The sequence below is a fragment of the Nematostella vectensis genome, chromosome 2 (assembly GCF_932526225.1).
Source record: "Nematostella vectensis chromosome 2, jaNemVect1.1, whole genome shotgun sequence".
In the NCBI taxonomy this organism is placed as follows: domain Eukaryota; kingdom Metazoa; phylum Cnidaria; class Anthozoa; order Actiniaria; family Edwardsiidae; genus Nematostella; species Nematostella vectensis.
Genome location: NC_064035.1, coordinates 4,517,334 through 4,541,452, shown reverse-complemented (window position 1 = coordinate 4,541,452; position 24,119 = coordinate 4,517,334). Strand labels below are relative to the sequence as shown.

General features: G+C 39.3%; 2 protein-coding genes across 4 annotated transcripts in view; both read left to right on the top strand.

Annotated features, from left to right (window-relative positions):
• The first annotated feature begins 794 nt into the window (after positions 1-794).
• On the top strand, positions 795-8,062 carry LOC116616000. 2 transcript variants are annotated; one of them, XM_032377771.2, is made up of 3 exons: positions 795-1,117; positions 4,462-7,137; positions 7,620-8,062. In XM_032377771.2, exons 1-3 carry the CDS (start codon positions 1,114-1,116, stop codon positions 7,697-7,699), a joined length of 2,760 nt encoding a protein of 919 aa, XP_032233662.2. In that variant the 5' UTR covers positions 795-1,113; the 3' UTR covers positions 7,700-8,062. The 2 variants fall into 2 exon arrangements, with proteins under 2 accessions (XP_032233662.2, XP_032233661.2); XM_032377770.2 differs by lacking the exon at positions 795-1,117 and adding an exon at positions 2,978-3,391.
• A 1,081-nt stretch (positions 8,063-9,143) lies between these two features.
• Positions 9,144-24,119, top strand: part of LOC116615990 (proteasome activator complex subunit 4) — a 32,924-nt gene continuing 17,948 nt past the window's right edge. For both annotated transcript variants that reach the window (XM_048723772.1, XM_032377755.2), the window contains exons 1-17: positions 9,144-9,495; positions 11,132-11,272; positions 11,609-11,725; positions 12,299-12,343; positions 14,490-14,639; positions 15,351-15,414; positions 15,997-16,071; positions 16,210-16,335; positions 16,888-16,977; positions 17,055-17,113; positions 17,545-17,751; positions 18,366-18,552; positions 19,520-19,606; positions 20,643-20,707; positions 20,817-20,979; positions 23,846-23,944; positions 24,027-24,096. In XM_048723772.1, coding sequence (XP_048579729.1) covers positions 9,314-9,495; positions 11,132-11,272; positions 11,609-11,725; positions 12,299-12,343; positions 14,490-14,639; positions 15,351-15,414; positions 15,997-16,071; positions 16,210-16,335; positions 16,888-16,977; positions 17,055-17,113; positions 17,545-17,751; positions 18,366-18,552; positions 19,520-19,606; positions 20,643-20,707; positions 20,817-20,979; positions 23,846-23,944; positions 24,027-24,096 — 1,927 coding nt within the window. In that variant the 5' untranslated portion in view covers positions 9,144-9,313. The remainder of the gene's footprint in view (positions 9,496-11,131; positions 11,273-11,608; positions 11,726-12,298; positions 12,344-14,489; positions 14,640-15,350; positions 15,415-15,996; positions 16,072-16,209; positions 16,336-16,887; positions 16,978-17,054; positions 17,114-17,544; positions 17,752-18,365; positions 18,553-19,519; positions 19,607-20,642; positions 20,708-20,816; positions 20,980-23,845; positions 23,945-24,026; positions 24,097-24,119) is intronic.

Genomic DNA, 24,119 nt, shown 5'->3' with positions numbered 1-24,119 from the left:
TAAGAAATCAAATGTTACGACTGGTGCCCCGAAAATACTCTACTCGTTGCACATTGTGTCACGGTCACATTTATGACAAACAGAAGAAAAGAACCATTGTGAAATATATATACAAAATAGAATATGGTTAATATATTTATTCGTAAAAGAGAGAGTGTGCTCGTGATTCGTAATGTTGGAGTTTTTAAATTTTCTTGAAAGTAATATCTCGTGTACCATCGCCAACTGGCAATTAGTGAAATAAGCCATTGAACAAAATTATCAATCAGTTAAAATCAATTATCAACTTTTGAAATAAATAAACAAATTACTGAATCATTGCGGACTCGCGCGATCTAGAACACGTCCATAAAAAATCCCAATCAAAATGGAAATCATTGGAATAAAGTTTTTAAAGGCTAGGGGCGTGACGTATGTTATGATTGGGGAGGACTAAAGACGCGGGAAGACAGACGTATTATGTCTAGAATAAGGGAGAACTACGTCAGTCCTTGGTAATTTGCAAGTGTTGAATGAACATCTTGTCAGATTTCAAGGAGTGTTTAATTAAACGGGAAACTCTTTTCGACTTTGGAATCATATTTATCTCATAAAAGATAGCGAGTAAGATATTTAACATCTTATTTAGATATAAAACAAAAGCCGGTTAATATCTACAAATTTCCAACTTAATCCTCTAGCACGTACTCGGTACTTGTATGAGAAATTATATTATCTTTTTATCCTTTAGTCTAAGCTGCTCTTCACCGAAACACCACGAGTCTCCTCGTCGACATCGGAATGCTTTCGCAAGTGTGAGGAACTCGTCTCAAAACTCCTTTCTATCATTGCTATCATTAGCAATTCATAAAACAAAGAGTTTAACGCAACGATCTTGTTTGCTGGTGGTGACCCAGTTGTCTTTTTGTTTGTTTTTAACACGATCATTTCTAATTGCTACAGATAAGATTGATGTTTTAGACGGCTATAGGTAAACAGTTAGCGACCACGATGTTTGCACAAAAAAGCGGCCATGATATGACGGCGGCAGAAGATTTAGCGGGAGATTTTTGATACCAAATGCTGTCACGTCACTGTTTTTGGTAAGAAGCTCAGGCGAGGTACAATAATCGAATGGGTAAGAGCTTTTATTTTAACTAGCGTCAAGGCCTTGTGATCACTAGTTTGATTTGAATCATTTCCTTGACATACGCAAGCTCCTACTAAGCCTACCACGAACACCATACAACTGATGGAATCCTGGTTCCTGCTGAACTAAAAGTGATAAGAATGAAAAGTGCAGACTATCATATTCCGTTTGCAACTTCTTTGTACAGAGTATGGAATGGTATAATAAGAAAACTTAAGAACAATGAAACAATAGAAAATAACGAGGTGCTAATTATCTAAGTTTGTAGCTCTAAAAGAACTCGCAAAGAATGTCCATAACACACTTCATGTACTTGAAAGTACATGAGTTTTATAGTCCCTAGAATAATTTCCTCATAGTAAAAAAACAGTTTTATAAATCTAAGATCTTGACATCGTTGTAAGGGTGGAGTGCTTCATTTCTAAGATTTCAAAAAAATCTCCTGAAGTGCGAAATACGACTAAAACCAGCGCCTTGTTAAGCGATAGGAAGAGAAAGCTTCTTCTTGGGACAAGTCTAGACGTCCACGTCCTTGTATGAAACAATGCCACTCTAAATACACAAAGCTGAGCTTTTATTGCGAACTAACAACAAACTAACAATGTAAATTATGAACAGTATACACAAGCTTGAATTAGCACAACAATGTCTTACAACATTGTCTACAAAACAACACATGAGAAAGACATACTTCCTAAAGCCAGCTGAACTTGTACGTACGGGAAAATTATCAATTTTGAACAGCTAAGGTTACACTTGAGAATCCATGTACCATTACCGCAGGTAATGGCTGAGTCCGATTTCAACCTTATTTGAAATGTATGTAGAGAGATGCAAGTCAAATCGACCTCTTCAAAAGTGTTTGGGATTCTCGCGGGAATTTAGATTTATATGCGCAAGAGATGTGCGCAGTAGCAATAGCGGCATCCTTTACCCGATGTAGGGCCCCCAAATGGTCTTTGGCGAGCACTTGCGAGTTTGCGAGCACCCAGTTTTTTATGCGAGACCGAGCATTTTTTGGCGGAAAAAATTGCGCGAGCACGGCGAAAAAATTTGCGCGAGCATGCGAGCAAGGCGGAAAAAATTGCGCGAGCATTCTAGCATAAGCCAAAAACTGCGAGCACATCGAAAGGGGGCCTCGCTGTCCCCTTAATCGGCCTGTACCGGCCGTGAGAAGTGGACGGGCCAAAAGAAAAATGCAAAATAAACATAACGAGATTCGCAAGAATCAATCTAACGGTTTAATGGTCTTGAAGATGTGCATCAAACCAGAGTGACAGGAACTACTGCAAAATGATTGCTCAGGTTCTTAGACGAATTACATATTTGTACAAGAAAAAGCAGCAAAGTTTTTTTTAATAAATGCTCAAAACGATTTTCTTCGAATAGTATTTATTCAATTTATCTAACTTTTAGAATAAAGACAATAAGGTAAAAATCTTTTGATTTGTTTTATAAAAAGTATAACAAGATATAAACTTAAATTAAGTGAGAAATATCTACCAAATACTAGAAGACGATTTAGAAGTGATCCAGAAGATCTTTGATGACAAATTAACTACCATTGACTATCAGTGAGGATGCCGCGAATGTTTGATTGGTAAAAAAAAAAGATAAACATAAAAACAAATTTACCACGTTCAATACGCTTTGAATCCGATCCAGTTACTTAATGGGCTTTTTAGTCGAATTCATCAATTGATTTGCTCGACACTTTACAGTTGTAATTATCTAAATGGAGAGGTATCTTCCCCGCAAAACAAAAACAAAAGACTTAAACACACACAAAAAAATACGCGATTGAACAATTCGCAATGTTATCTCTCGGAAGAGTAAACATTGGCAACTCTTTTTGGAACATTTATTGTCAACACAGAGAAATTATGCTACAAACTTTCTTTAGAATTCCTTTAAACAATACTGCTTTTTGCAACACCTGCTGGTAAAGTGCGGTCAGGATTCTTTTCATCTTTTTATTCACGGCTGAGTTTGTGCTTCTTATTGACAAGAAGTAGGAACAATTTCGCTGCGTGCGATGGGTATCCATTCACCGTCTCCAGGGGATTGTCAAAGCGTGCGTACTAACGTGTGCGCAATGTTACTTAGAACCTCTGACAAGGACGAGAGGAAACGTAATTGATAAAGCGCTAAGTACTTCGCTATGGTAGACTCGTGCTAAAATAATTCATAATTTCCTGCTACCGGGCAGAAAATAGCTGGCTCTACCACAAAGAATGGAATCAAAAACTCGAACAAAAAGAAGTAAGTCATATAAACTTCAAATTATAGAAACTTGTACATATAATTTTAAATTCAGGCACTTTGTCGATAAAGTTTAAGGTAAAATAATACAAAATATAAACGACGCAAATTAAAGCACTCATGGAAATATATTTCCCTTTGTAATATAGTTTTTAGATCTCTTAATAGAACTTAGACTGGGAGCTATTCACTTTTAATGCTTACTCAGTTGGATAAATGGGTATAAAAATGACTTGTGACTTTGGCGTTCGCTCATATACATAAAATAAAAAACTCGATCACCAGGATGTACGTTTCAGACCTAAAGGTTGTTTCCAGTTTTAGTTTATTTGGATTTTCTTCTAAAAATATAACCTTATTTATATGCATGATACGCAGGTGTTTCAAAGTGAAATCCATCTTCGTATTCCCTGTGTCACTCCAAGGGCAACTGAAACACTGATTTTTAACACTATTGGTAAATGCATATTACGGAAAATGTGGAGCTTTACGGATTCTTCCTCTGGTTATCCAGCACTTGTTTATACCCTTTTAAAGACGGTGGATCAAAATAAAGTGGCTCCCCACGGGGCAGGAAGTTGTCGGTACACGTACTGCACAGATTTAGGGTCTGGGGAAAACGTGTGAGAGTCGCGCAATGACTGAAAGCTTTGAGAAACAAACAAAAAAACAAACAAACCAACAAACAAACAAACCAACACACCAACCAACAGACAGACAGACAGACAGACAGGCAGGCACAAATAAACGAGTAAACACACAAACAAATAAACAAGCAAACAAACAAATAAATGAACTATAGGTCATATAGGTTGTTATGATTGTAGCCTTCTGTAAAACGACCTTATACTTTTTGCAATAAACATTTTAACTTTGCATATTTTTTTGCCTGCGATACCAGCGCGATGATCGAATGTCAAGACAACATTAACAACAGGTGACTGATTGCGTAAGTGTGTGTGCCGCCACTCATTTAGTGCGTCGTCTGAATCAGTGTTAATCCTCCTATATATCCCCATATATATTTTGCTAAAATTAGACGATAATTTGCTTGATATTTTTCTTTTCAGGAAGTGACCTTCCTCGCCAGTATAACATCTCGGAGTCTTCCTTCGACTTCGCTGTCTATCCGAACCTGCAAAAGCGTCGTACTTCGGCCTCAGTTACCGAGATAAAAGACCTTTACACGGCATTGCAAGAACTCGTCCCCTCAAAGACGCGATCCCGTTCAGCGTCTCCATGCCCGCCCATCTCAAAGAAGATATCAACTTCTTGTGACAGGCGAGACAGATCAAGAAGTTATAGCTCCCCAGTGTCACCTAGTCGAAGTAATTCTAGCTCGCCTCGAATGAGCAGATCTGCTAAACGTGGAATTTCTAAATCAAAGTCCTGCCAGACATTGACGATTCAGAAAAGTTTTGAGCCTTGGAAGCATTCAACAGTTCAAAGAAGGGCGTCCCTGTCAGGGAGTTTGGCTCGGAGCCCATCGCCACGTGAGGAAGATCTGATGTCACAGAGCGGATGCGCTTCAAATGTCAAACGTCGTTCTATTGGAGGCTCTCTACTTCTGAACGCATTAGTCAAATCAGCGTCTTCATCGCCTAGGCGTAATTCCCTAGCAGATGCTCTAAATATAATTGTGCACAAGAATGAGGTCCAGGAATTGATCAAAAACTGTGAAGGAGTAAAAGGAAACGGGATTGATGATCCACGTAGCTCTCTTTTCCGTCACGGAGAGGGAAGGGACATCCAAGATCAGATGGAGATGTTACTAAGTTCCATCAATGAACTACAGAAGGACGCAGGGGAGTACCCCCTAGATCAGGAAGAACTGCTTCCAGAGTTTACTCGAAGAGGTAGTGTTGGGACAGAGATGCAGGAGTTACTGGATGCTTTACGTGACCTTGTGATCGCTGGGGAAGACTCTCCACTCAGATCACCAAGTCCGTCTACGTCTTTGTCCGGCTCACAGAGCGAGGTAGCGGAGCTTCCTAGAACGCCAACAGGCCATAAAGAGTCACTAAAGGACCTCGAGGCCTACTTCATGGAAAAACTTCAAGGTGTTTCTAAGAAAAGATCACCGGATGATCAAGCTAAAGTACCGGAAAATAAAACGGAATTTGTTTCAGTAAGATCACAAAATATCAGGCATGACCAGAATGTGATTACAAGTAATGAAATTACAAGTTGTAAGAATGCAAAGAGAAGCACAGATACGGTGTATGTTGGGCCAGGACAACTCTCCAAGCCAACAGTACGCGTCACTTCGCATGACGATGATGATGATGATTATGGCCATGATTGTGATCATGATAATGAGTATATTATAGACATATTTAAGCCTGTTACAAGCCCGGCAGATACACCCGAAATTAGTCTTAGCTTCCACGAGAACACGCCGAACAACCAAAGCCCTGTTTCAGATGTAAAGGCCCATAGTAGGTCAATTAGTTCGCTTGATCTCTTTTCAAGTCCTCAGCGACAGGCCGCTAGAAACAGAGTGATGTCTGAAGAACAAAGCGCCGCTGTAGCTCGTAGTCGAGCCTTGTGGAAAGAAGATCAGCTTGTATTTGCTAAGCAAGTCAATGATCGCTTGGAAGCCTGGTTAGCACGAGCAACAGCTTTATCTAAACAGACAGAACAGGTGGATCATGCCAGTGTAAGCGATAAGACCGAGAAAGACAAGGCCATTGCTCCACGTATCAAGCAGTTGCCCAGATCACAGTCAAGATTCAACTTCAAGATGTCAATGAAAGGACGAACTAAACGCTCGAAGTCTTTATACAATGCCTTTGATCCTGACGCCTTAAACGTGGCGGAAAACAAGCCTATTCAACAGCGATCTCCTCAGCCGTTTCGCGCACTCAGTCGGTTCCGCTTGCCTCGATCGAAATCAATGCACTTTCTACAAAACCAGTCTCCTTCACCACCTTCTGTTGCTAACGCTCGCAAGAAAACTAAGGCATTCAGCAAACCAGAACAGTTAGAGACATCTAGTGTTGTCCAAAACTCCAGCAACCAAACAAAGATGTCTGTAAGCTCCGGTAAGAGAACTGGGGTGGTCAAGGGTCCCAAAGTGCGGCGTGCTCTATCAGACAGAAAAATGAACTATCGTACGGAATGTTCTAGCAAGATTGAGAACTCGACGTTCGATGATAACGCCAGGGTACCGCGACTTCCAATGGGTTTACCGCTTTTTTACAACCCGACTTCGAAGGAGCCTGTTAAGCTGCAACTTCGCCGCGAGGCAAACGCTTCTGTGCGTAGCGACACCACAAACACCGTAAGGCATGTGAAACAAGGAGCATTTTATACTGTTGGGGTTACCCCGGGGGATCCTGAACTAGACACAGAACGGCGCTTGAGAAAAGACTTGGAGTTCACTGGGAGGACTAAACAACTAGATTCAGGGTCACAACATCTCATGGACATCCCAGTAGGGATAACTCAGTGTTACAACTCTGATCTGCCCGCTGGTAGAGCCTGTGGTAATAATGCATCATGGGAAGACTCCAGACCGATGCGTCATCTGGGACATAGCAATGAAGTAATCACGTGTTTTTTCCGTGATGAACCAGGCAATGTTGTGGAGAAGGAGAGGTTTGGTACCCATGACGTTGTAGGGGACAGCACAAAGTCTGAATCGGACGACTCAGGATGTCCGGGGAACGAGTTCATGGGCTCCGATTCAGCAGCGACATTTCATGACCATGCAAAACCCATAATTGAGTGCGGACTGGATACAGGTGAGCTCAGTAACCGGAGAATGTAACCATGCAGTTGAAAGATCTTAATTTACAGTAGTATCTCTATCAAGCAGTCACCCTCTAATAAGCGGCCACTCCCCAAACCCCAGAGTATTATGGATGGACTATTAGAAAAGTGAAGGGGGTGTTTCTTGTCTCCGAGACGTGTATAATTTTTTTCATCGTTGAATAGATTTGTTTTCTGTCTGGTTTGGGCTGCATTGATTTTTTTTCCTTACCCACCCCCCTATCCCTTCATTTTTCTTTGGGAAGTGGCCAAATGATAGAGGGTAGTCAGAGGTAGCAATCAGGCACGTACCTATAGTATTTGCTGAGTGAGAGGGTCGCAGTCCTAGGTATGTGTGTGCGTTTTTTTGAAGGGGTGAGAGAAGGGGAGTATAGGAATCTTTATAACGACATTTTTTTCATTTTCTTATGTCTTGCATCGAATTTTTAACAACTTATATGTTTTCTATCTTTAGACCCTCGTATGGCAACAAGCGCCGCAGATCTCTATGTGAGGACACTATGCGATCTCGACTCAGAAACCTTTGAAATTTAGCACTCACAAGAAAGCTATCATCTCATCAGAAGTAAACATCACAAAAAAGATTACCATATTTCCAGGGTGTTCTGGGTTAATCAAATTGCCGCTGTCAACCATCAACCAACAGGTCTTTATAATAAAATCAGCAACTCAAGCAATGCAAGAACAAGTATATCCTGACGAAAAGGCGCCGATCCTTACGAGGTTTACACAGTGTGAAGACACCACAAAAACTAATCAGTCAACTGAACGCTGACGAGGATCACGTGGTGCTGAAGATATCAGAAGATAGAGGGTATGAGTGATGACGCCGATCCCTTGTTATAAATAAAGTGGCTTAATGTTTGGTTGTTAATAAACCAAAAAGATATCTCTGAATTGTTGTGTCAGTCCAATTCTTCTGGATCAATGTGCACACGATCTCGATATCTTCCTCCGAAAAGGTCCCCCTCCTCCTCCTTTAGGCTCCCTCTCATGCTTTCCATCCTACGTGATGACGTCACTTCCACCTCTTGCCCGTCAGAAACCTCCCAATTCTCAACAAATAAGAAGCAAGTATTGTTGACGACGCCATTTCTTCGCTCCGTACCTCCGGAATAGATCTAACAATACATTTGAATACCTAGACAACCCTCCCCCTTGTTCGGGTCAAAGGCAGCCGACAAGGTCACCTCCGGTAGTAGAAAAAACAGGTTTCTCACATTCCGAATAAAATTATAAAATACATTTACGTGCGTAGTACGTCTTGTGACTCTCGCCGATGGAGCCTTCGGCGTCTAATTGTTTTAGTTAAAATGTTCTCGCATACAGCCATCGATATGTCATGCCAGTTTTGTTATTTTCGTGAATAGAAAATATCGTGCATGCGTCAAGATTCGAGGCAACACGACTTGTTCTCATTTTATTTGCCGATTGAAACATAAAACAGCTATAAGTACTTGCAGAATTCCTCTTTTCCCTTTCCCATTTCTTTAATGCTTTTTATGAATAGAAAATATCGTGCATGCGTCAAGATTCGAGGCAACATGACTTGTTCTCATTTTATTTGCCGATTGAAACATAAAACAGCTATAAGTACTTGCAGAATTCCTCTTTTCCCTTTCCCATTTCTTTAATGCTTTTTATGATCCTTTCTTTATTAGTGAAACATTTTAAGAATAATGCGAACACTAAAAAACTTCATACCACATACTTTTATGCAGTTCACCAATCTTCATATCATACTTACCATACTTCTGTTGCCTTTGTTTTGGAAAATTGTAAACTAGTAAAAAAGTATGTTGATAAAATTTAAAGGCTCGTTTGACGTTTTCATCAGTTCGCACTTGATCGCAACCACACGCATTCAGGTGTTTCCATATGATAGGGTTACACGAAGTACATAGCCAGGAGAGGTTGGATGTAACCGCTGAAAAAATCGTGGACTCAACTTTGTGAATTCTCTGCTGACCAGTTTTCGTATCGACGGCGCATTCGTTTTCGACAGAAAAAACTTGCGGAAACGTGCAAAGCAGACGCAGAAAATCTCCCTGGATCCGATTTTAAGCGAGCTGGAAATGACCTAGGATCCTGAATCTTGTAAACCTTAAGTCTATAATCTATTCCGGTGGAAAATCCACCGCCTGAACTATGAGGCGATTGGGTTTCGAACCGCAGAAGGAAATCTGTTACAATCGACTTTTGCCATATGAGCAAGAGCTAGATGAGGAATCCAACAGGTTTCTGGCGGAGATAAAGTTCAATCTTGGTCGGGCCGTGGTACTGAGAGAGGCCAGTCCTGGCGCCTTATACTGGAGCAATCGTCTCGCAAGGTACCCCGTGCTTTATGTGTACAAAGTAATTGTTGGTATGTGCGTTCGTTGCGACGAACGCACAAGCCTAAAAACTCTTCTTTGTAGTTTGAACATCATTTCTCTATTTCTCTGTGATAACCAGCCGTTTACTCCTCTGATTTACTTCGATACCTACAGGATCTGCCAGTATTCAAGGTCACGCCTGTTATCCTGAACGCTTCTCTGGGTCTCTAGACTCCCGTATTTTTTGGACATATTCGTTTGGGAACCGTTTTGTTTTTATTGAAATCTGCTGAGTAATTACAGTTGAAATTTTAGTTTTTGTTGGTTTTAAACGGCAACTCTTTTGATTACATGCAAAAATGAATAAAAATAATCATAATAATAATCGCTGTCTCTTCTTGCATGGCTTACGGTAAAGGAGAAAAAAAACTAGCTGCACGGCTGTCTCCCATTTTCTCGATTTTTAGCCTAAATACAGTAACAATTTTCTGGCTTTGAAACCCTTCCACGATTATTAAGAACACAGGTAGCCCAAGATCTTTACTAGTCGGTAATGATATTTACGGTAAACATAGGGCAAAAAACAAAATTAGTAAAAAATATATAAAAACAACTTGTTGAAAAGACGTGTGTAGTCTAGTGTTGTGTTTATGTTGACTTTTCGCATGTTCTTTGGTCGTATTAAAACGCCTTTTTCAAGATTCAAGATTCACCATTAAAACTTTTACCAGAACGAAGTGAATGGTAGAAAAGTAATTTTGGACATACCTCACGTTCTGTCCTCAAAAACACAATTCCTCCCGCTTAATCACGCTCAAATCACGGCGACATCCTCACAGATAGTTGGAGTCCAACCAGCCCAAACCTCAGCACCACACAAATTTCCATTGCAGAGGAATCCGGCAAAATATTCCTCTTTTTGTCGTCGTTATATGCTTGCCAACAATGAATTTGGCAACTGTCAAAATTGCCTCGTCCCCGCAAGCGCAAAAAAAGGTCCCATCCCTCGGAGGGAGTGTCAAAATTAGTCGGCACTGATCTAAAAAAAAGGAATGACGTAATTTTGACAGTTGGGAAATTCATTTTTGGCAAGCATATTATGACGACAAAAAGTCGAATATTCTGCCAGATTCCTCTGCAATGTGGAGAATTGTGTGGCGCTGAGGTCGTGCAGCCAGTTTTTTTCCTCCTTCAAAGGAAGCTGTGCAAGTAGACACAGTGAATAATAATAGGTTTGTGCTGAAATTGTTATTGTTACACAGTAATGGAACAAAAATATTTCTGTATTATTACTTAACTTATATTCTTCTTTCTAAAAATAGAAAAAAAATGAACGCAATCAAACTATTTGGTTTTGTAATCAAACAAAATACATGTAACAATATCACAACTTTGAGTCTATAAAATCAAGGACATCATCAAGAGATTTTAGTAGACAACCTACTGTAGTTCTTTTTGACTGGTGATAGCCTGAACTTCGATTCTGTGAACCAAACAACTAGGGGGGGGGGGGGGGGGGAGAACCATCCAAGCCTGCTAAAAAGCAGAGTGGGATAAAATAAAATACTGTACCTATAGGAGAAAATGGTACTGAACAATGACCCCTCCCCTTTTCATTTCAAATTAAGTTGTTGTCATTTTTTTCCTTTAGCTATATCAAGCTCTATGGAAGGAAATTCTCCAAGGAAGACCACATAAGATTTGTAAAGCTCTTTTTTGGGCTTACAACCATCCCAGATTTGGATGCTCAATATGTGGTTGGGTTTGGTCATGTCCTTGTTCAGCTTTTGAAGTAAGTTGGACAATAGTGCTACATTTTGTGAAAAAAGTAGATGGCTTAGAAATTACATTTCCTTTGATTTTGCTAAAATAACATGCAGGTGGATTTTTTTTGTTGTTTGTCAACTCTACAGTAATCTGACGATGACTGTGTTTTGACTTATATTGATTTAGGACTTTTGTAGCGTTCTTTTGCTTGTTTTTAGACTCTTCATTACCATTAGCAGGTTCTTCTTTTTTCCTTAACTCTTCCTTTCTCTGCTTTTCATATGGCTTTGCATCTTCTGCATTACCGACTACCCTAACAAAAACTGTGTTTAAAGACTGTTTTATTTTTATGTGTGTTTAGAAAAAGAGAGTTGATTTCCAGGGATGACCTTATCCTCCCTTGGCGGCCCCTCTACTTAGCTGTTGAGTTTGCTCTGTACTCTAAATATGAATCAGTGGGTCTGAAAAAACATTCTCTGTAAGTATAAACTACATATCAAATCCCTTAAAAGATATACCTCCATTATTTGTAATGTACTAGATGAATGCAAGGAACAAAAACCCTGAAAATGTGCTCGAAAAATCAGGAGATAGAAGATTTTAAGTTTGGAACACACTATATACGTCTTACAGTATGTTACTTTCTGTCAGGTTAAGGGGACTCTATTCAGTTGTTTTGCATTGACTCGATTTGTACATATTATTTTTGAAAAATGTTTTTTCTGTAATTGTAAGCTTTCAGTACATGACTATTGAACATATTTGCCTCCAAATGCCTCCATAATTTTGTTACCATAGTGGCACAGGATGTTTGTAAAAACACCCTATTATCCATGTTGAAATCAGTATGAGTTGGACAACCCACTCTTTAATTGTAACTTGAAAGCATGATTAGGGCTTTGACATTTTTGCAATTAATAAAAAAATGGTTTATTGAGAACTATAGCAAGTTTTTTTTATGAATTCATCTATCCAGGGGACTGGGAATTATATAACAGGTTTTTTTTATATATGTTTCTATCTGTGCATTGTATTTTTATTGTATTTTCAGGAAACTAGAAGAAGTTCTTAAAGGTGTTGTTCGTGTTTCAAGAGTGTAAGTAATGTAAACTACTGTATGTACTTCTTTGTAAGCAATCGATGGTTGTCTTTATCACTTACTCTCTACTCTCATACTGTACCTATATTCATGCCTTCCCTTAGATCCCTACTTGCTCGACACTTGAGCAATAGGATTGATTTGGCAAGCTTGTTTGCAAGGGCAATAGGACACAGGCTTGGATTTTAATGGCTACATTGCACAGGAACATGATAGCCGGTTAAATTAATAATAGTAATTGATTACTCTTTTCTCAAGTACTGTATTCCTTTAACATGTTGCCCAGTGAAGGCACCCTATCGCTAGGTTGCTAAAACATGGCTTGGGTGGGGATGGGTTGGAAACGTTTCGCTTCCATGAGTCTGTTTGCTCAGTTGCAAAAGATCAACGCAATACATCCCAGAGGGGGGTCATACTAATAACAAATGCCAGTCCCCAAGGTGGAACACGTCAACGCAATACATCCCAGAAGGGGGTCATACTAATAACAAATGCCAGTCCCCAAGGTGGAACACGTCAACGCAATACATCCCAGAAGGGGGTCATACTAATAACAAATGCCAGTCCCCAAGGTGGAACACGTCAACGCAATACATCCCAGAAGGGGGTCATACTAATAACAAATGCCAGTCCCCAAGGTGGAACACGTCAACGCAATACATCCCAGAAGGGGGTCATACTAATAACAAATGCCAGTCCCCAAGGTGGAACACGTCAACGCAATACATCCCAGAAGGGGGTCATACTAATAACAAATGCCAGTCCCAAAGGTGGAACACGTCAACGCAATACATCCCAGAAGGGGGTCATACTAATAACAAATGCCAGTCCCCAAGGTGGAACACGTCAACGCAGTACATCCCAGAAGGGGGTCATACTAATAACAAATGCCAGTCCCCAAGGTGGAACACGTCAACGCAATACATCCCAGAAGGGGGTCATACTAATAACAAATGCCAGTCCCCAAGGTGGAACATGTCAACGCAATACATCCCAGAAGGGGGTCATACTAATAACAAATGCCAGTCCCCAAGGTGGAACACGTTTGGGCGTGTTCTAGCTATCCATGATTGTTATAATACAGTTTTTAAATAATACTAACATCAGAAACTTAGGACTACAATAAATCTATACAGTAAGAACAAAAATAATTTTTTTCCTAGTCAAGAGAAGTTAGGGTGCGACCCATCCCTAATTAGCAGGCCGTATGTACATCCCCATTTCTACAACACTTGCGCGTAATCTCGCTTTCTGATTGGTTGTTAGCTATGGTAAATCAGAAGACATACCACGGGATTCATCATTCACACAATCCTTGCAGGTTCACTGCAGGTTCAAGGAAAAGAAACGAAAAACCTTGATTCAAATTGAAGAAATTTGGTTTTCAATAAATGTATTTTTCATACTTACAAAAGAACACAAAGTAACAAAGACTGCAGGGTTTTAAAGCTAAAGTTTTAAATTTGTGTTTATCTGCGCATGCTATGCGCTCGCGCACGCACTAGAAAACACACCATTTATTTCAAACAAGCGCACACTGTTTTGATTTTGTAAAATACTGTTTTCGTTGTTTGTGTTGTAGAAAACAAATTTCCCATAGTTTCCCGTGGTATGTACTCTTATACACCACGATATTCGTCACCTCATGATTTAATGCAGAATCACTCAGCCCTTCGCGCCTCTTGACTCCACAACATTTTGATCATGAGGTGACAAATATCGTGGTGTATAAGAGTACATACCACGGAAAACTATGGGAAATTTGTTAAATTATCCTCATTTGATTAGGAAATACTGGAACTTATGGAGCCTAAATTTTTTCCTTTGTTTCATGGCCCTTGAGCGCCACTTATGGCCTTATAACAATGAAAAACAAAATTGGGTCCATAACTTCCTTCAGTGACCTACTCAGGGTTGGCTAAGGTGGGGGGGGGGGGGGGTTTGCGCAGTCACAGGTATCATATGGAAAAAGCATAGTATTTTAAGTTTCCTTAAAACATAAAGCACTTTTTTACAGCCAAGGCACACCATGCACACCTCCTTTGAACGTGCCTGCACTTGCTCAAGAAAAGTGAAAAATAAGTTTGAAGTCTAACTGAGAGAGATGTCACTATTAATTATAACCCAAATGCTTTCCAAATAGGTATTTTTCAGTCGAATCAACTCAAGAGATGTTGGATGAGTGGAGGCCATTACTATGTCCATATGACGTAACATTCAGTAAAGCCATGTTCTACTTGTCACTATTTCTGCCGACAACATTACCAATCGTCCATCATGACAAAGGGTTCAAGTAAGAGACTGTAAAACTTTAAACAACATCTATTGCATTTTTTAATTATTATTTTATTAAGAATTTTATTGAATACATTGAAACAAACCCCCCCCCCCCCCCCCCCATCCATTTAAGGTAACAGAGTGTAGCGGCAATGATGCACACAACAAATTTTGAAAATATGTACTTACTATATATTATATGTCATTAAAATAAATAGGATACCGTAAAACAGTGGGAGTTATCTAAGCAACCACTCTTGTAAGTGACCAGCTTGATAGCAACAACAGTCACAGATAAATTTGTCACACAAACTTTGTAGTACTGTAATTCTAAGCTATTGTAATCAACCAACTTATCAGAGCCACTCATCTATATTTTCTCATTTGAAATCAAGCAATAAATCGAAATCTTTACAATTATCCCAATATTAAAAGCAATAGTACAGTATCTCTAGAGCTTTCAGATTCCTTTTTAATTAATCTACTTTTAAATACATTGTTTTGCTGACCAGTGATCACTTATGAGAGCAAGCTCATGTTAGCAACCAGCTCCTTTAACAACCACAAGTTTCAGTTTTCAGAGTTGTCGCTTACAAGAGCTTCAATTTAATAAATACAGATCCACTCGAAATCTCAAAGCCTAGCATTTTGCCAAATGTTGGTAATACTATACTTCCCCTACTTTTTTAAACTGAACTCCTATTTATATACATTGTTATGTTTTCAGACTTTGGCTTGAAGAATTCTTGGGGATTTGGCAGGTTTGCACCAACTCATGCAAGTGGGAAGAGGTATACATGCATTAAGTTGTGGTTGTATTTCCCATACAGTATACTACTGTATGTATGTTGGTCAATCTTAGAGAAAAGATATTACAATGAATGGTGGTGGCGCAGCTGCTGTAGCAGGGTTTACTTTGTAGTGTCTGTGCCTGTGGGTTTCGATTTTGATTCCCAGTTTTGATGCAATTTGAGTTTGTTGGTTTTTGCCTTTGCCTGGAGGGTTCTCCTGTTTTACTCCATCCACAAAAGAAAAAGAAAACAAAACAAACAGCAATTTCAATTTAAACTGTATTCTGTGGTCAGGCATGAGCCAGATGGTGGCTGAGGAACCTTCTTTGGCTTTGACTCAACCACAATGTATCTGTGCTCTCGTATGTAATTCAGCATCCCAGGATGGTGTTTAAATCCCCTAATTTATTTATTGATTGATTTTTAATTCATTAATGTTTACAATACATAGTTTAAGATTTATGTGGATAATGCAGCTCTAACACTTTCTAGTTATTTGTTGCTGGTTTTTTTTCATCTAAAGGGATCCCTAGCCCCAGTGCCAATGCCAATATTTAGTTTCGTATTATTTTATTTTCTCAGGACTGCCTGAAGCTTTTCAGCAGACTTGCAAGTGACACTATTGGTTGTATAGACTGGAGTCCATATATACCAACTGTAAGTAACTGCATTTATTCAAAGAGTTTTTTTTCTGATTCTTAAAACAGACATGTATTTAGATACTTTTTTATGAGATATCTCAATGCTATGCCATGTTGCATTAAGAATGTTTACACATACTGTGTTTTGTTATAGATCTTCACACGCCTCATGAGGACATTCAACCTACCCATTGGCAATAACCGTGCAGGCTGTTTTGCTTCATCCTGTGACTATGGATCTGTGCTTCGTTCATTTGTAGTTTGGATTGTCAGCACTTTGGTTAGTTACATACAGTCTTCCACACGAACTTGATTCTGGTGCCGAAAATAAAATATTATTTTACTAGTAAAGTATTTGGGAGATGAGGAGGAAAAAATATTTTAGCTGTTTACATTATGTACAAGTCAAAATCAGTGTAGAGAAGACACAACGGAAGAAGAAAGCAGAAATTGAACGAAATGGTTCTTTTTTTCTTCCTTCTTCTTTCTCTACCTACCGTAAAAGCCCTATTTAGAGCCTAAATTTGTAAATAAGCCCCTCTGTCCCTTACACCCAGCTTCCCCTCTCCTAAAGGGGTGTATAATAAAAAGATTCCAAGAGTATCATTCTTGCTTGGTAACAATGATACTTGGTGTATGGCCATTATAGAAACAAGCATAATAGATACTTATTTATAGCATCTGAGACGTTTCTATACACCATAAACCTAGTTTCAAAATTGTGGAAAATCGGATGTTTAAATAAGCCCCCTCTTTTTAAAGCTACACTTCCTCTATTTAAAGGAAAAAAACCCTGGGGTTTTTAACCCTTTTAAAATGTCAATACCAACAGGGAGGAGAAAGTACTACACAAGAACACATTACTAAGATGTTCCAGGCTTTGGAGTCCTTCTACCATCCATCTAACCTCGGCAGATATACCGTGAGTATGATCACATTTGCACCATCCTTGATTTGGATATACTGCAGCCAAGAAAGTTTACTTTGTTTGTTCTATAGGGAAAGCTACAGAAGCTTCTTTTCAAGCTCCCAAGTGAAGTAATTAAACGCTTGCACAAGTAAGTGTCACGCATGACTAAATAAGTCACAAGTTGACATGAAAGAGAAAATTGAAAAGAGTTTTCTTGACTGAAGAGGGACACACGCTACCGTGGCTACCAAAACAAATTTGTAAGAATGTTAGCATGCGAGAATCAGTGTTTTGACACTAACTTCATAGTTGCAGTACATAGATTCCATCGTATTCTATGAGCATTTCTCTGCCACGCTGGGTTATTAGTGACATTTGACGTTTCCCGAATCTTTATTGGCTAAAAAATTTTAGCTCAAAATTATCAAAATGGTAAGGGTAGCGTGAGTTGCATGTAGCGTGACTAGTTTGAAACTAACAAAGAATAATTATGTCACACTGTAACTTTAATTGAAATAACATTGATATTCAAATAATGATGCGAAATATAATTGATTTTAAAATGTTGACTGTTTTCAGGGAGAAGTTCCAAAAAGCCTCCTGGGTATTACCAACTCCTGAAGATTTTAAACTCAAAGACACTGACATCACTGCATTTGTTGAAAGCTTGAAGCCCACTGTTATGCTAGCCATCTTCAACAAGTACGGAAGCTATGATGCTGCCAACGCCCTTCAGCATCTGGCGATGATGAAGCCAGAGATCGTCCTTCCAACCCTGCTAGATAAGTAGGTCCTCCATAAAAGTTTGATGCTTCTTGTCAATATTTTATAGCGAAGTTGACAAATATTAAACAAAAAAGACAGGCTAAAAGTGTGACGTCCGCTCCCTTGGCAACCTTATAGTTAGACGAACTATCTGATACAACGCGCGCTACCGTGATCGTGCTATCTGATACAACGCACGCTACCGTGGCCGCCTTAATAGTTTTTGAGCAGGCCAATAAGGGTGAAGGAAACGAACTATGTGATACAACGCCCGCTATCGTCGCCACCTTAATAGTTTTGGTAGCAGGCCTATAAGGATGCGAGAAACGGACTATCTGATACAACGCGCGCTACCGTGGTCGCTTTGATAGTTTTGTGAGCAGGCCAATAAGGGTGAAGGAAACGTGCTATCTGATACAACGCGCGCTACCGTGGCCGCCTTGATAGTTTTCGGAGCAGGCCAATAAGGGTGTAGAAAACGTGCTATCTTAATGACATCAGCTTCACTGGCCAACCAGCATGGCAAAGAAATGTTTCAGTAAATACAATATCAAAACAGGATTAGATTCTCCAAGTTATAATGTTTGTGCCTGTCTTGATGACCATGGTAGTTCAAGTTTTTTTTTATTTTGCAGGCTGTACGTCGCCCTGGATACCCTTATAGAGCCTCATCAATTGACAGCAACTTTAAACTGTGTCACGTCAGTCGCCCGAGCTCTTGTGAAGCCGAACGGCAGTTTTCCTGCCGGGAAAAGCCATGTGCTACCTCTACTACAGCTTGTACTGCCTGGAATTGACCCTAATGATTTTAGAAAGGCAATGGTATGCATGTCTTATGTTTCCGACTATGAGTAATGGACACCCTCACCTTGTAGATGCTCGTGGTATTCATGTCTGTGTGTTTCCTTCTAAGATTAATGCTTGTTGTTTGTATGTTTCCCACTATGAGTAATAGACACCCTCACCTTGTAGATGCTCATAGTATTCATGTCTGTATACATCCTTCTGAGAGTAATGCTTGTTGTTTGTATGTTTCCCACTATTAGTAATGGACACACTCACCTTGTAGGTGCTCGTGGTATTCATGTCTGTGTGTTTCTTCTAAGAGTAATGCTTGTTGTTTGTATGTTTCCCACTATGAGTAATGGACACCCTCACCTTGTAGATGCTCGTGGTATTCATGTCTGTGTGTTTCCTTCTAAGAGTAATGCTTGTTGTTTGTATGTTTCCCACTATTAGTAATGGACACCCTCACCTTGTAGGTGCTCGTGGTATTCATGTCTGTGTGTTTCTTCTAAGAGTAATGCTTGTTGTTTGTATGTTTCCCACTATGAGTAATGGACACCCTCACCTTGTAGATGCTCGTGGTATTCATGTCTGTGTGTTTCTTCTAAGAGTAATGCTTGTTGTTTGTATGTTTCCCACTATGAGTAATGGACACCCTCACCTTGTAGATGCTCGTGGTATTCATGTCTGTGTGTTTCCTTCTAAGAGTAATGCTTGTTGTTTGTATGTTTCCCACTATGAGTAATAGACAGCCTTGCCTTGTAGATGCTTGTTGTATTCATGTCTGTGTGTTTCCTTCTAAGAGTAATGCATTTGACTGCATTTATTGGTAACGAGAGGTCATAGAAAAAGGAAAATTGTTTCTTAGTGAGACTGTTCAAGTCATTCCTGAACAGGCACACGTTTTAAGTATTTTCTAGATTCGTGAAAGAAGGAGGTCGCTCATACTGCGCTGTTATTTCGATGGCGGACTAATAATTTGAACCCTGGACATACTTTTTAGGCAACGTTCACTTTTATTTCTACCATCATCTGTCTGGTACCTGTGGTCGACTGCTCTGAGGCTGTTGGGGCCGTGGATATGACAGAGGTTTGTTCGATAGATTTAGTTTCACTACTCTCAGAATCCGTCTTATTTTAAATTCTCTATAACACTCCTTTGCAGACTGTATTCCGTTTGCTTGTGCTAGATAACAAGCAAATCTTTTAAGATTTGCTTGGGCCTATGGTACTATCTTTTTAGTCCGCTGCTAGGAAAATTTGATTGTTTTATAAAAGCTTCTGTTTTTTTGTCAAATCTCTTGGAACTTTCAAAATAAGTGTTTTAGACATAAATAACACAAGTGACGACGTCATCTGACCCCTCCCATGGTCAGGTGACCCAGAACATAGAAACGTGTCGGAGAAGCTACTGTTCAAATCTGCCATAATTTTTTTGCAGAAATATTTTAACATCACTATTTTCTTAAACTTCACGCATCGGATTTGCGAAATTTTGATACCGCGAGAAATGCGAATATTTATGTTCTTCGAAAACCACATAACTGGTAATAGCTTTTTCCATTCTTCAAAAATCAAAAATCCCATGCGCTAAGTTGTTAGGAATGGTAATATCAATGGTTTGAGTGAAAACAAAATCACAATTGTTGTAAAATGTTCAAAATTAACGTGCTTTTCTCGCGCGGAATTTTTATTCTCGAAAAACATATAAAAATGACATTTTCTTCTACAAAATATCGAAAGTTTATTTTAATCTCTTGGAAAAAAGAACAAAGAAATTTGAACTGGAGTTTCGAAGAAAATAAATAAATAAAAAGGACTCGACCAGGGATTGAACCCGGAGCGCTTGCTTACGAGACAAAGGTGCTAACCACTGGGTCACGGAACTAAGGTGGAAGACGCGCGGCGATTTTAGTCTATTTAACCAAATGTAGCGCTTTTCCCTTTCGTAGCAACGAGATAGTACCATAGGCCCTTAAGTCAGTTTGGCCGTGGTTTCTGTGCCCATAATAAAGATATACGCCAAATAAGGGACTCCAAGCATCTGTTTATTTTTCTCCAGCTCCGTTTAAGATACTCACGTTTTATCTGTATAAAAACTATTTCATTCAATCATTGCTTTCTAGGAGGAGAAAGAATTGTGTCTTGCCACCAGCCAGTTTGAGGATTTTGTTGTTCAGTTCATGGATAGGTGTGTAGAACTGCTATTTCTTACTCTTCGCTATCATAACAAAGTGTTATGTCGTCTTTGACAATTGTTAACTTATGATTTTCGCTTATGTTCGCTTTGATACCAACAGATGCTTTGTGATGATAGAAAACTCATCTCTTGAGCTCATCTCAGAGATTGACAGCTCATCATTTAAGACTGACAACCGGCAAAGCCAGGAGGGTATGATGGGAATGGGCGTGGCCTCGACGTTCCACACTATCCTAATGCAGAGCTCACCCAAGATCTTTCAGGTTTGACTTCTGACATGTTCAAGATAACCAAGCGCTTTGGATCCTTAAAAAAAAGCGTTATATAAATTATTACTTATTCCCAAAACAATTTAAACTTTAAAACTCATCCCTAAACTTACAAACTTTTGAGGCAAATTTCACAACGGGGATCAAATGAAGCTTAAAATAAAACATACAAAAGCCGGTGAATGTTTCACTGGTATTTTTTGACATGCATGTTTCGCCTGAAACCGAGGTTCACCGTATGCGTCCTTAGTACTATGACCAGCACACATTATTAGATTCGAAACTAGACTATACATGTAGGTGCATGCACAGGAACCACCCCCCCCCCCCCCCCCATCGCTATTAGTACATACATAGGCCCATTGTCAGCGCCGCAAAAACATTTAAGAAGGGAAAAATCCGATTGATTTTTAAAACGGCTCCATTCTCCAAACTAATTAGATTTTAAACATTCAAAATGAAAAAAAAAAGAAAAATAAAGATAAGGGTCGACGCAAGTTGACTAGCAATCCAGAACACTTGGTGACGTGTTATTTTGTACAATAAGGAGTATTGACGTGATCATTCGAACCCTAAACCGTATTTCCGACCGCTCACCAGAGAGGAGAGAGAGAATAGCGAGTAATATTAACAAGCAAGAAATATTATTAGAAATGAGAATATACATGAATTAGAATGGTCACGATTTTTAGCTGGTAAAAAGGCCAATTTGGGTCCTTATTTGGTAAAGCCGTTTGAGACAGATCAGCTGTCATCACAGCGCGAGGATGACGCATTTATGGTCGAGCTAAGAGATTGACCGGAAAATGGACTTGGAAGCAAGGTGGCGGGATCAATCATGAACAGACAAGATTTTATACATGATATATGAAATATCATTCTTAAAGCTGTTTTTTTTTTTTGCTTACCATATGTTTTTGCTTTCTTTTTCTTCCGTGTTGTGTGGATAGCTACGCAAGCATTAGATTTAACAAGCACTTGTGGTACATAATCCACAATTTCGAAAAAAGCATTTATTTTCATTTTTCTATTGTTAGCTATGTTTTATTTGCTCTTACTCGTTTTTATTTTGCTAAATTTATGATCTAATTTTTATCAGTTTAGATATTTTTACCTTTTTTGTGACGTAGGGGCGAACGTAATTTGTCACTATGCGACTGTTAGGCCCACTTTGAAAGCGTTATTTCCTGTAGTATTGTAAACTCCGAACTATCATCATGAGGCGTGCGCTATCTCGTATTATTGCCAACTTCAAATCCTCTGAGAAGAAAAATTTCAGCCGTAACTCTGATGAAGCAAGCTCTTCTGGTTATGGAGAGGGTTCTTCGGTAGGGAGTAATGGTTTTTATGGAAAACTTAGCATAAAAAGCAAAGACCACACAGCATTATACTCCCAGCCTGAACCAAGTATCCCTAAAATGGTAGAAGAAAAATATTTGTTACTTGAGGAAGACAGAGACCCGCAAGATGACAGCGAAAGTCTTGATGGCTATTTTGCTGATGATGAACTTGACATGGAAAAAAAGCCAGCTATTGCAACGAAGAAAAAGGATGGCGCGGCACAGAAAAGGGGCTAGCTCAACCGAGGAGACCGGCTGCTCCATGTCAGGAGGCTACCATTGCAACGAGGACGTGAACGATGATGAAGAAGCGAGTGTCTACGGCTGCAGTACTGAGGATGAAATATACCCAAACATAATGGACGAGCAAATCCGCACTGCCAATGTGCAAGTAACACGAGAGAATTTCGAAGCTTTAACTAAATCACGCAACCTGCAATACTATTTGAGATGAACTGTGAAAGGTTGGTCCTGTAGTGAAATCAAGTTAAAAATTTTGTAAGGAGAAGATTGAAGACATCCAAGGTTTTAGAATAATGTAAATGTGTTTTATCATTGGCATGCTATGTTGTTCATGGTTATCCCAATACTATGTGATGGGTGATGTTGTTATGAATCAGGGACGATTATTTAGTCATATTTTTGATAGTGGGGGCGTGTTGAATGTGAATTGTGGAATTGTGATCTCCTCTATGCTTACACTAATTCTTTGATATAGAGCTTTTTTATGTTTTATAGCTTTAATTTTATCTTAAAGTTAGCGACCAAAAGATTGTTCAAAGTTATTAAGCAAGATATTTTTTAATTAATAACGAAAATAGTGGGAGAAGAATATATCTTATTTGGATACTGTTAAAAGATACAATATTTCTTGTTTGCCAAACTCCTAGTACGACAATAAAAAATATAAAAAGGTTTATTTCGAGAGCTCTTATGAAAAAAAAACATAAAGGCTTTCTAGGTGATTCAGGGCCAAGCCCGTTTCCGTAAAACAAAGCATTGCGCTATGCGTCATGGGGAGGATCAGCGTTACATAAAGGACTATGGCAAGAGTTTAGGCGTCCCTAGTCAGTAAAACAGTTTATGACATGGGAAGGATCAACGATCCTTCATACCCCCTGTATCAAACTTTACATTCCCCCTATCAAACTTTACATACCCCCTGTATCAATCTTTACATACTCCCTGTATCAATCTTTACATACCCCCCTGTATCAAACTTTACATACCCCCTGTATCAAACTTTACATACCCCCTGTATCAAACGTTACATACCCCCTGTATCAAACGTTACATACCCCCTGTATCAAACTTTACATACCCCCTGTATCAATCTTTACATACCCCCTGTATCAAGCTTTACATACCCCCCTGTATCAAACTTTACGTACCCCCTGTATCAAACTTTACATACCCCCTGTATCCAACTTTACATACCCCTGTATCAAGCTTTACGTACCCCCTGTATCCAACTTCACCCCTTGTATCAAAGTGAAGAAAAGATGTGACCCTTATTACAGGTTGCTCTCAACAAGCTTTTCAACTTCTGTGCTAATAACGTGTTGGAGACTAAAGTTGCTGGCAAGATTGCGGCGGACATGTGCCGCGCGGCCGCTAAGGTGAAGTTTATCTTTTTGGGTGTCTTTTTGTCCTGTACACGTTTTCTGTAGTCATACTAAGCGAGGTTCTGCGGATTTACAGACATCCGCAAAAATTACTCTGAAGAAGTTTCTTCCTCGCTGTTTTTCTGTCATCGAAAGTACAACTTCTGGTAAGTTTTATTTTCCAAAAATC

Coding starts and splice junctions, on each gene's coding strand:
- LOC116616000 (XM_032377770.2), top strand. CDS start 3,364: ATGGAATCAAAAACTCGAACAAAAAGAA. Junction 3,392..4,461: donor AAAAACTCGAACAAAAAGAA/GTAAGTCATATA, acceptor TTTTCTTTTCAG/GAAGTGACCTTCCTCGCCAG. Junction 7,138..7,619: donor TGAGTGCGGACTGGATACAG/GTGAGCTCAGTA, acceptor TTCTATCTTTAG/ACCCTCGTATGGCAACAAGC.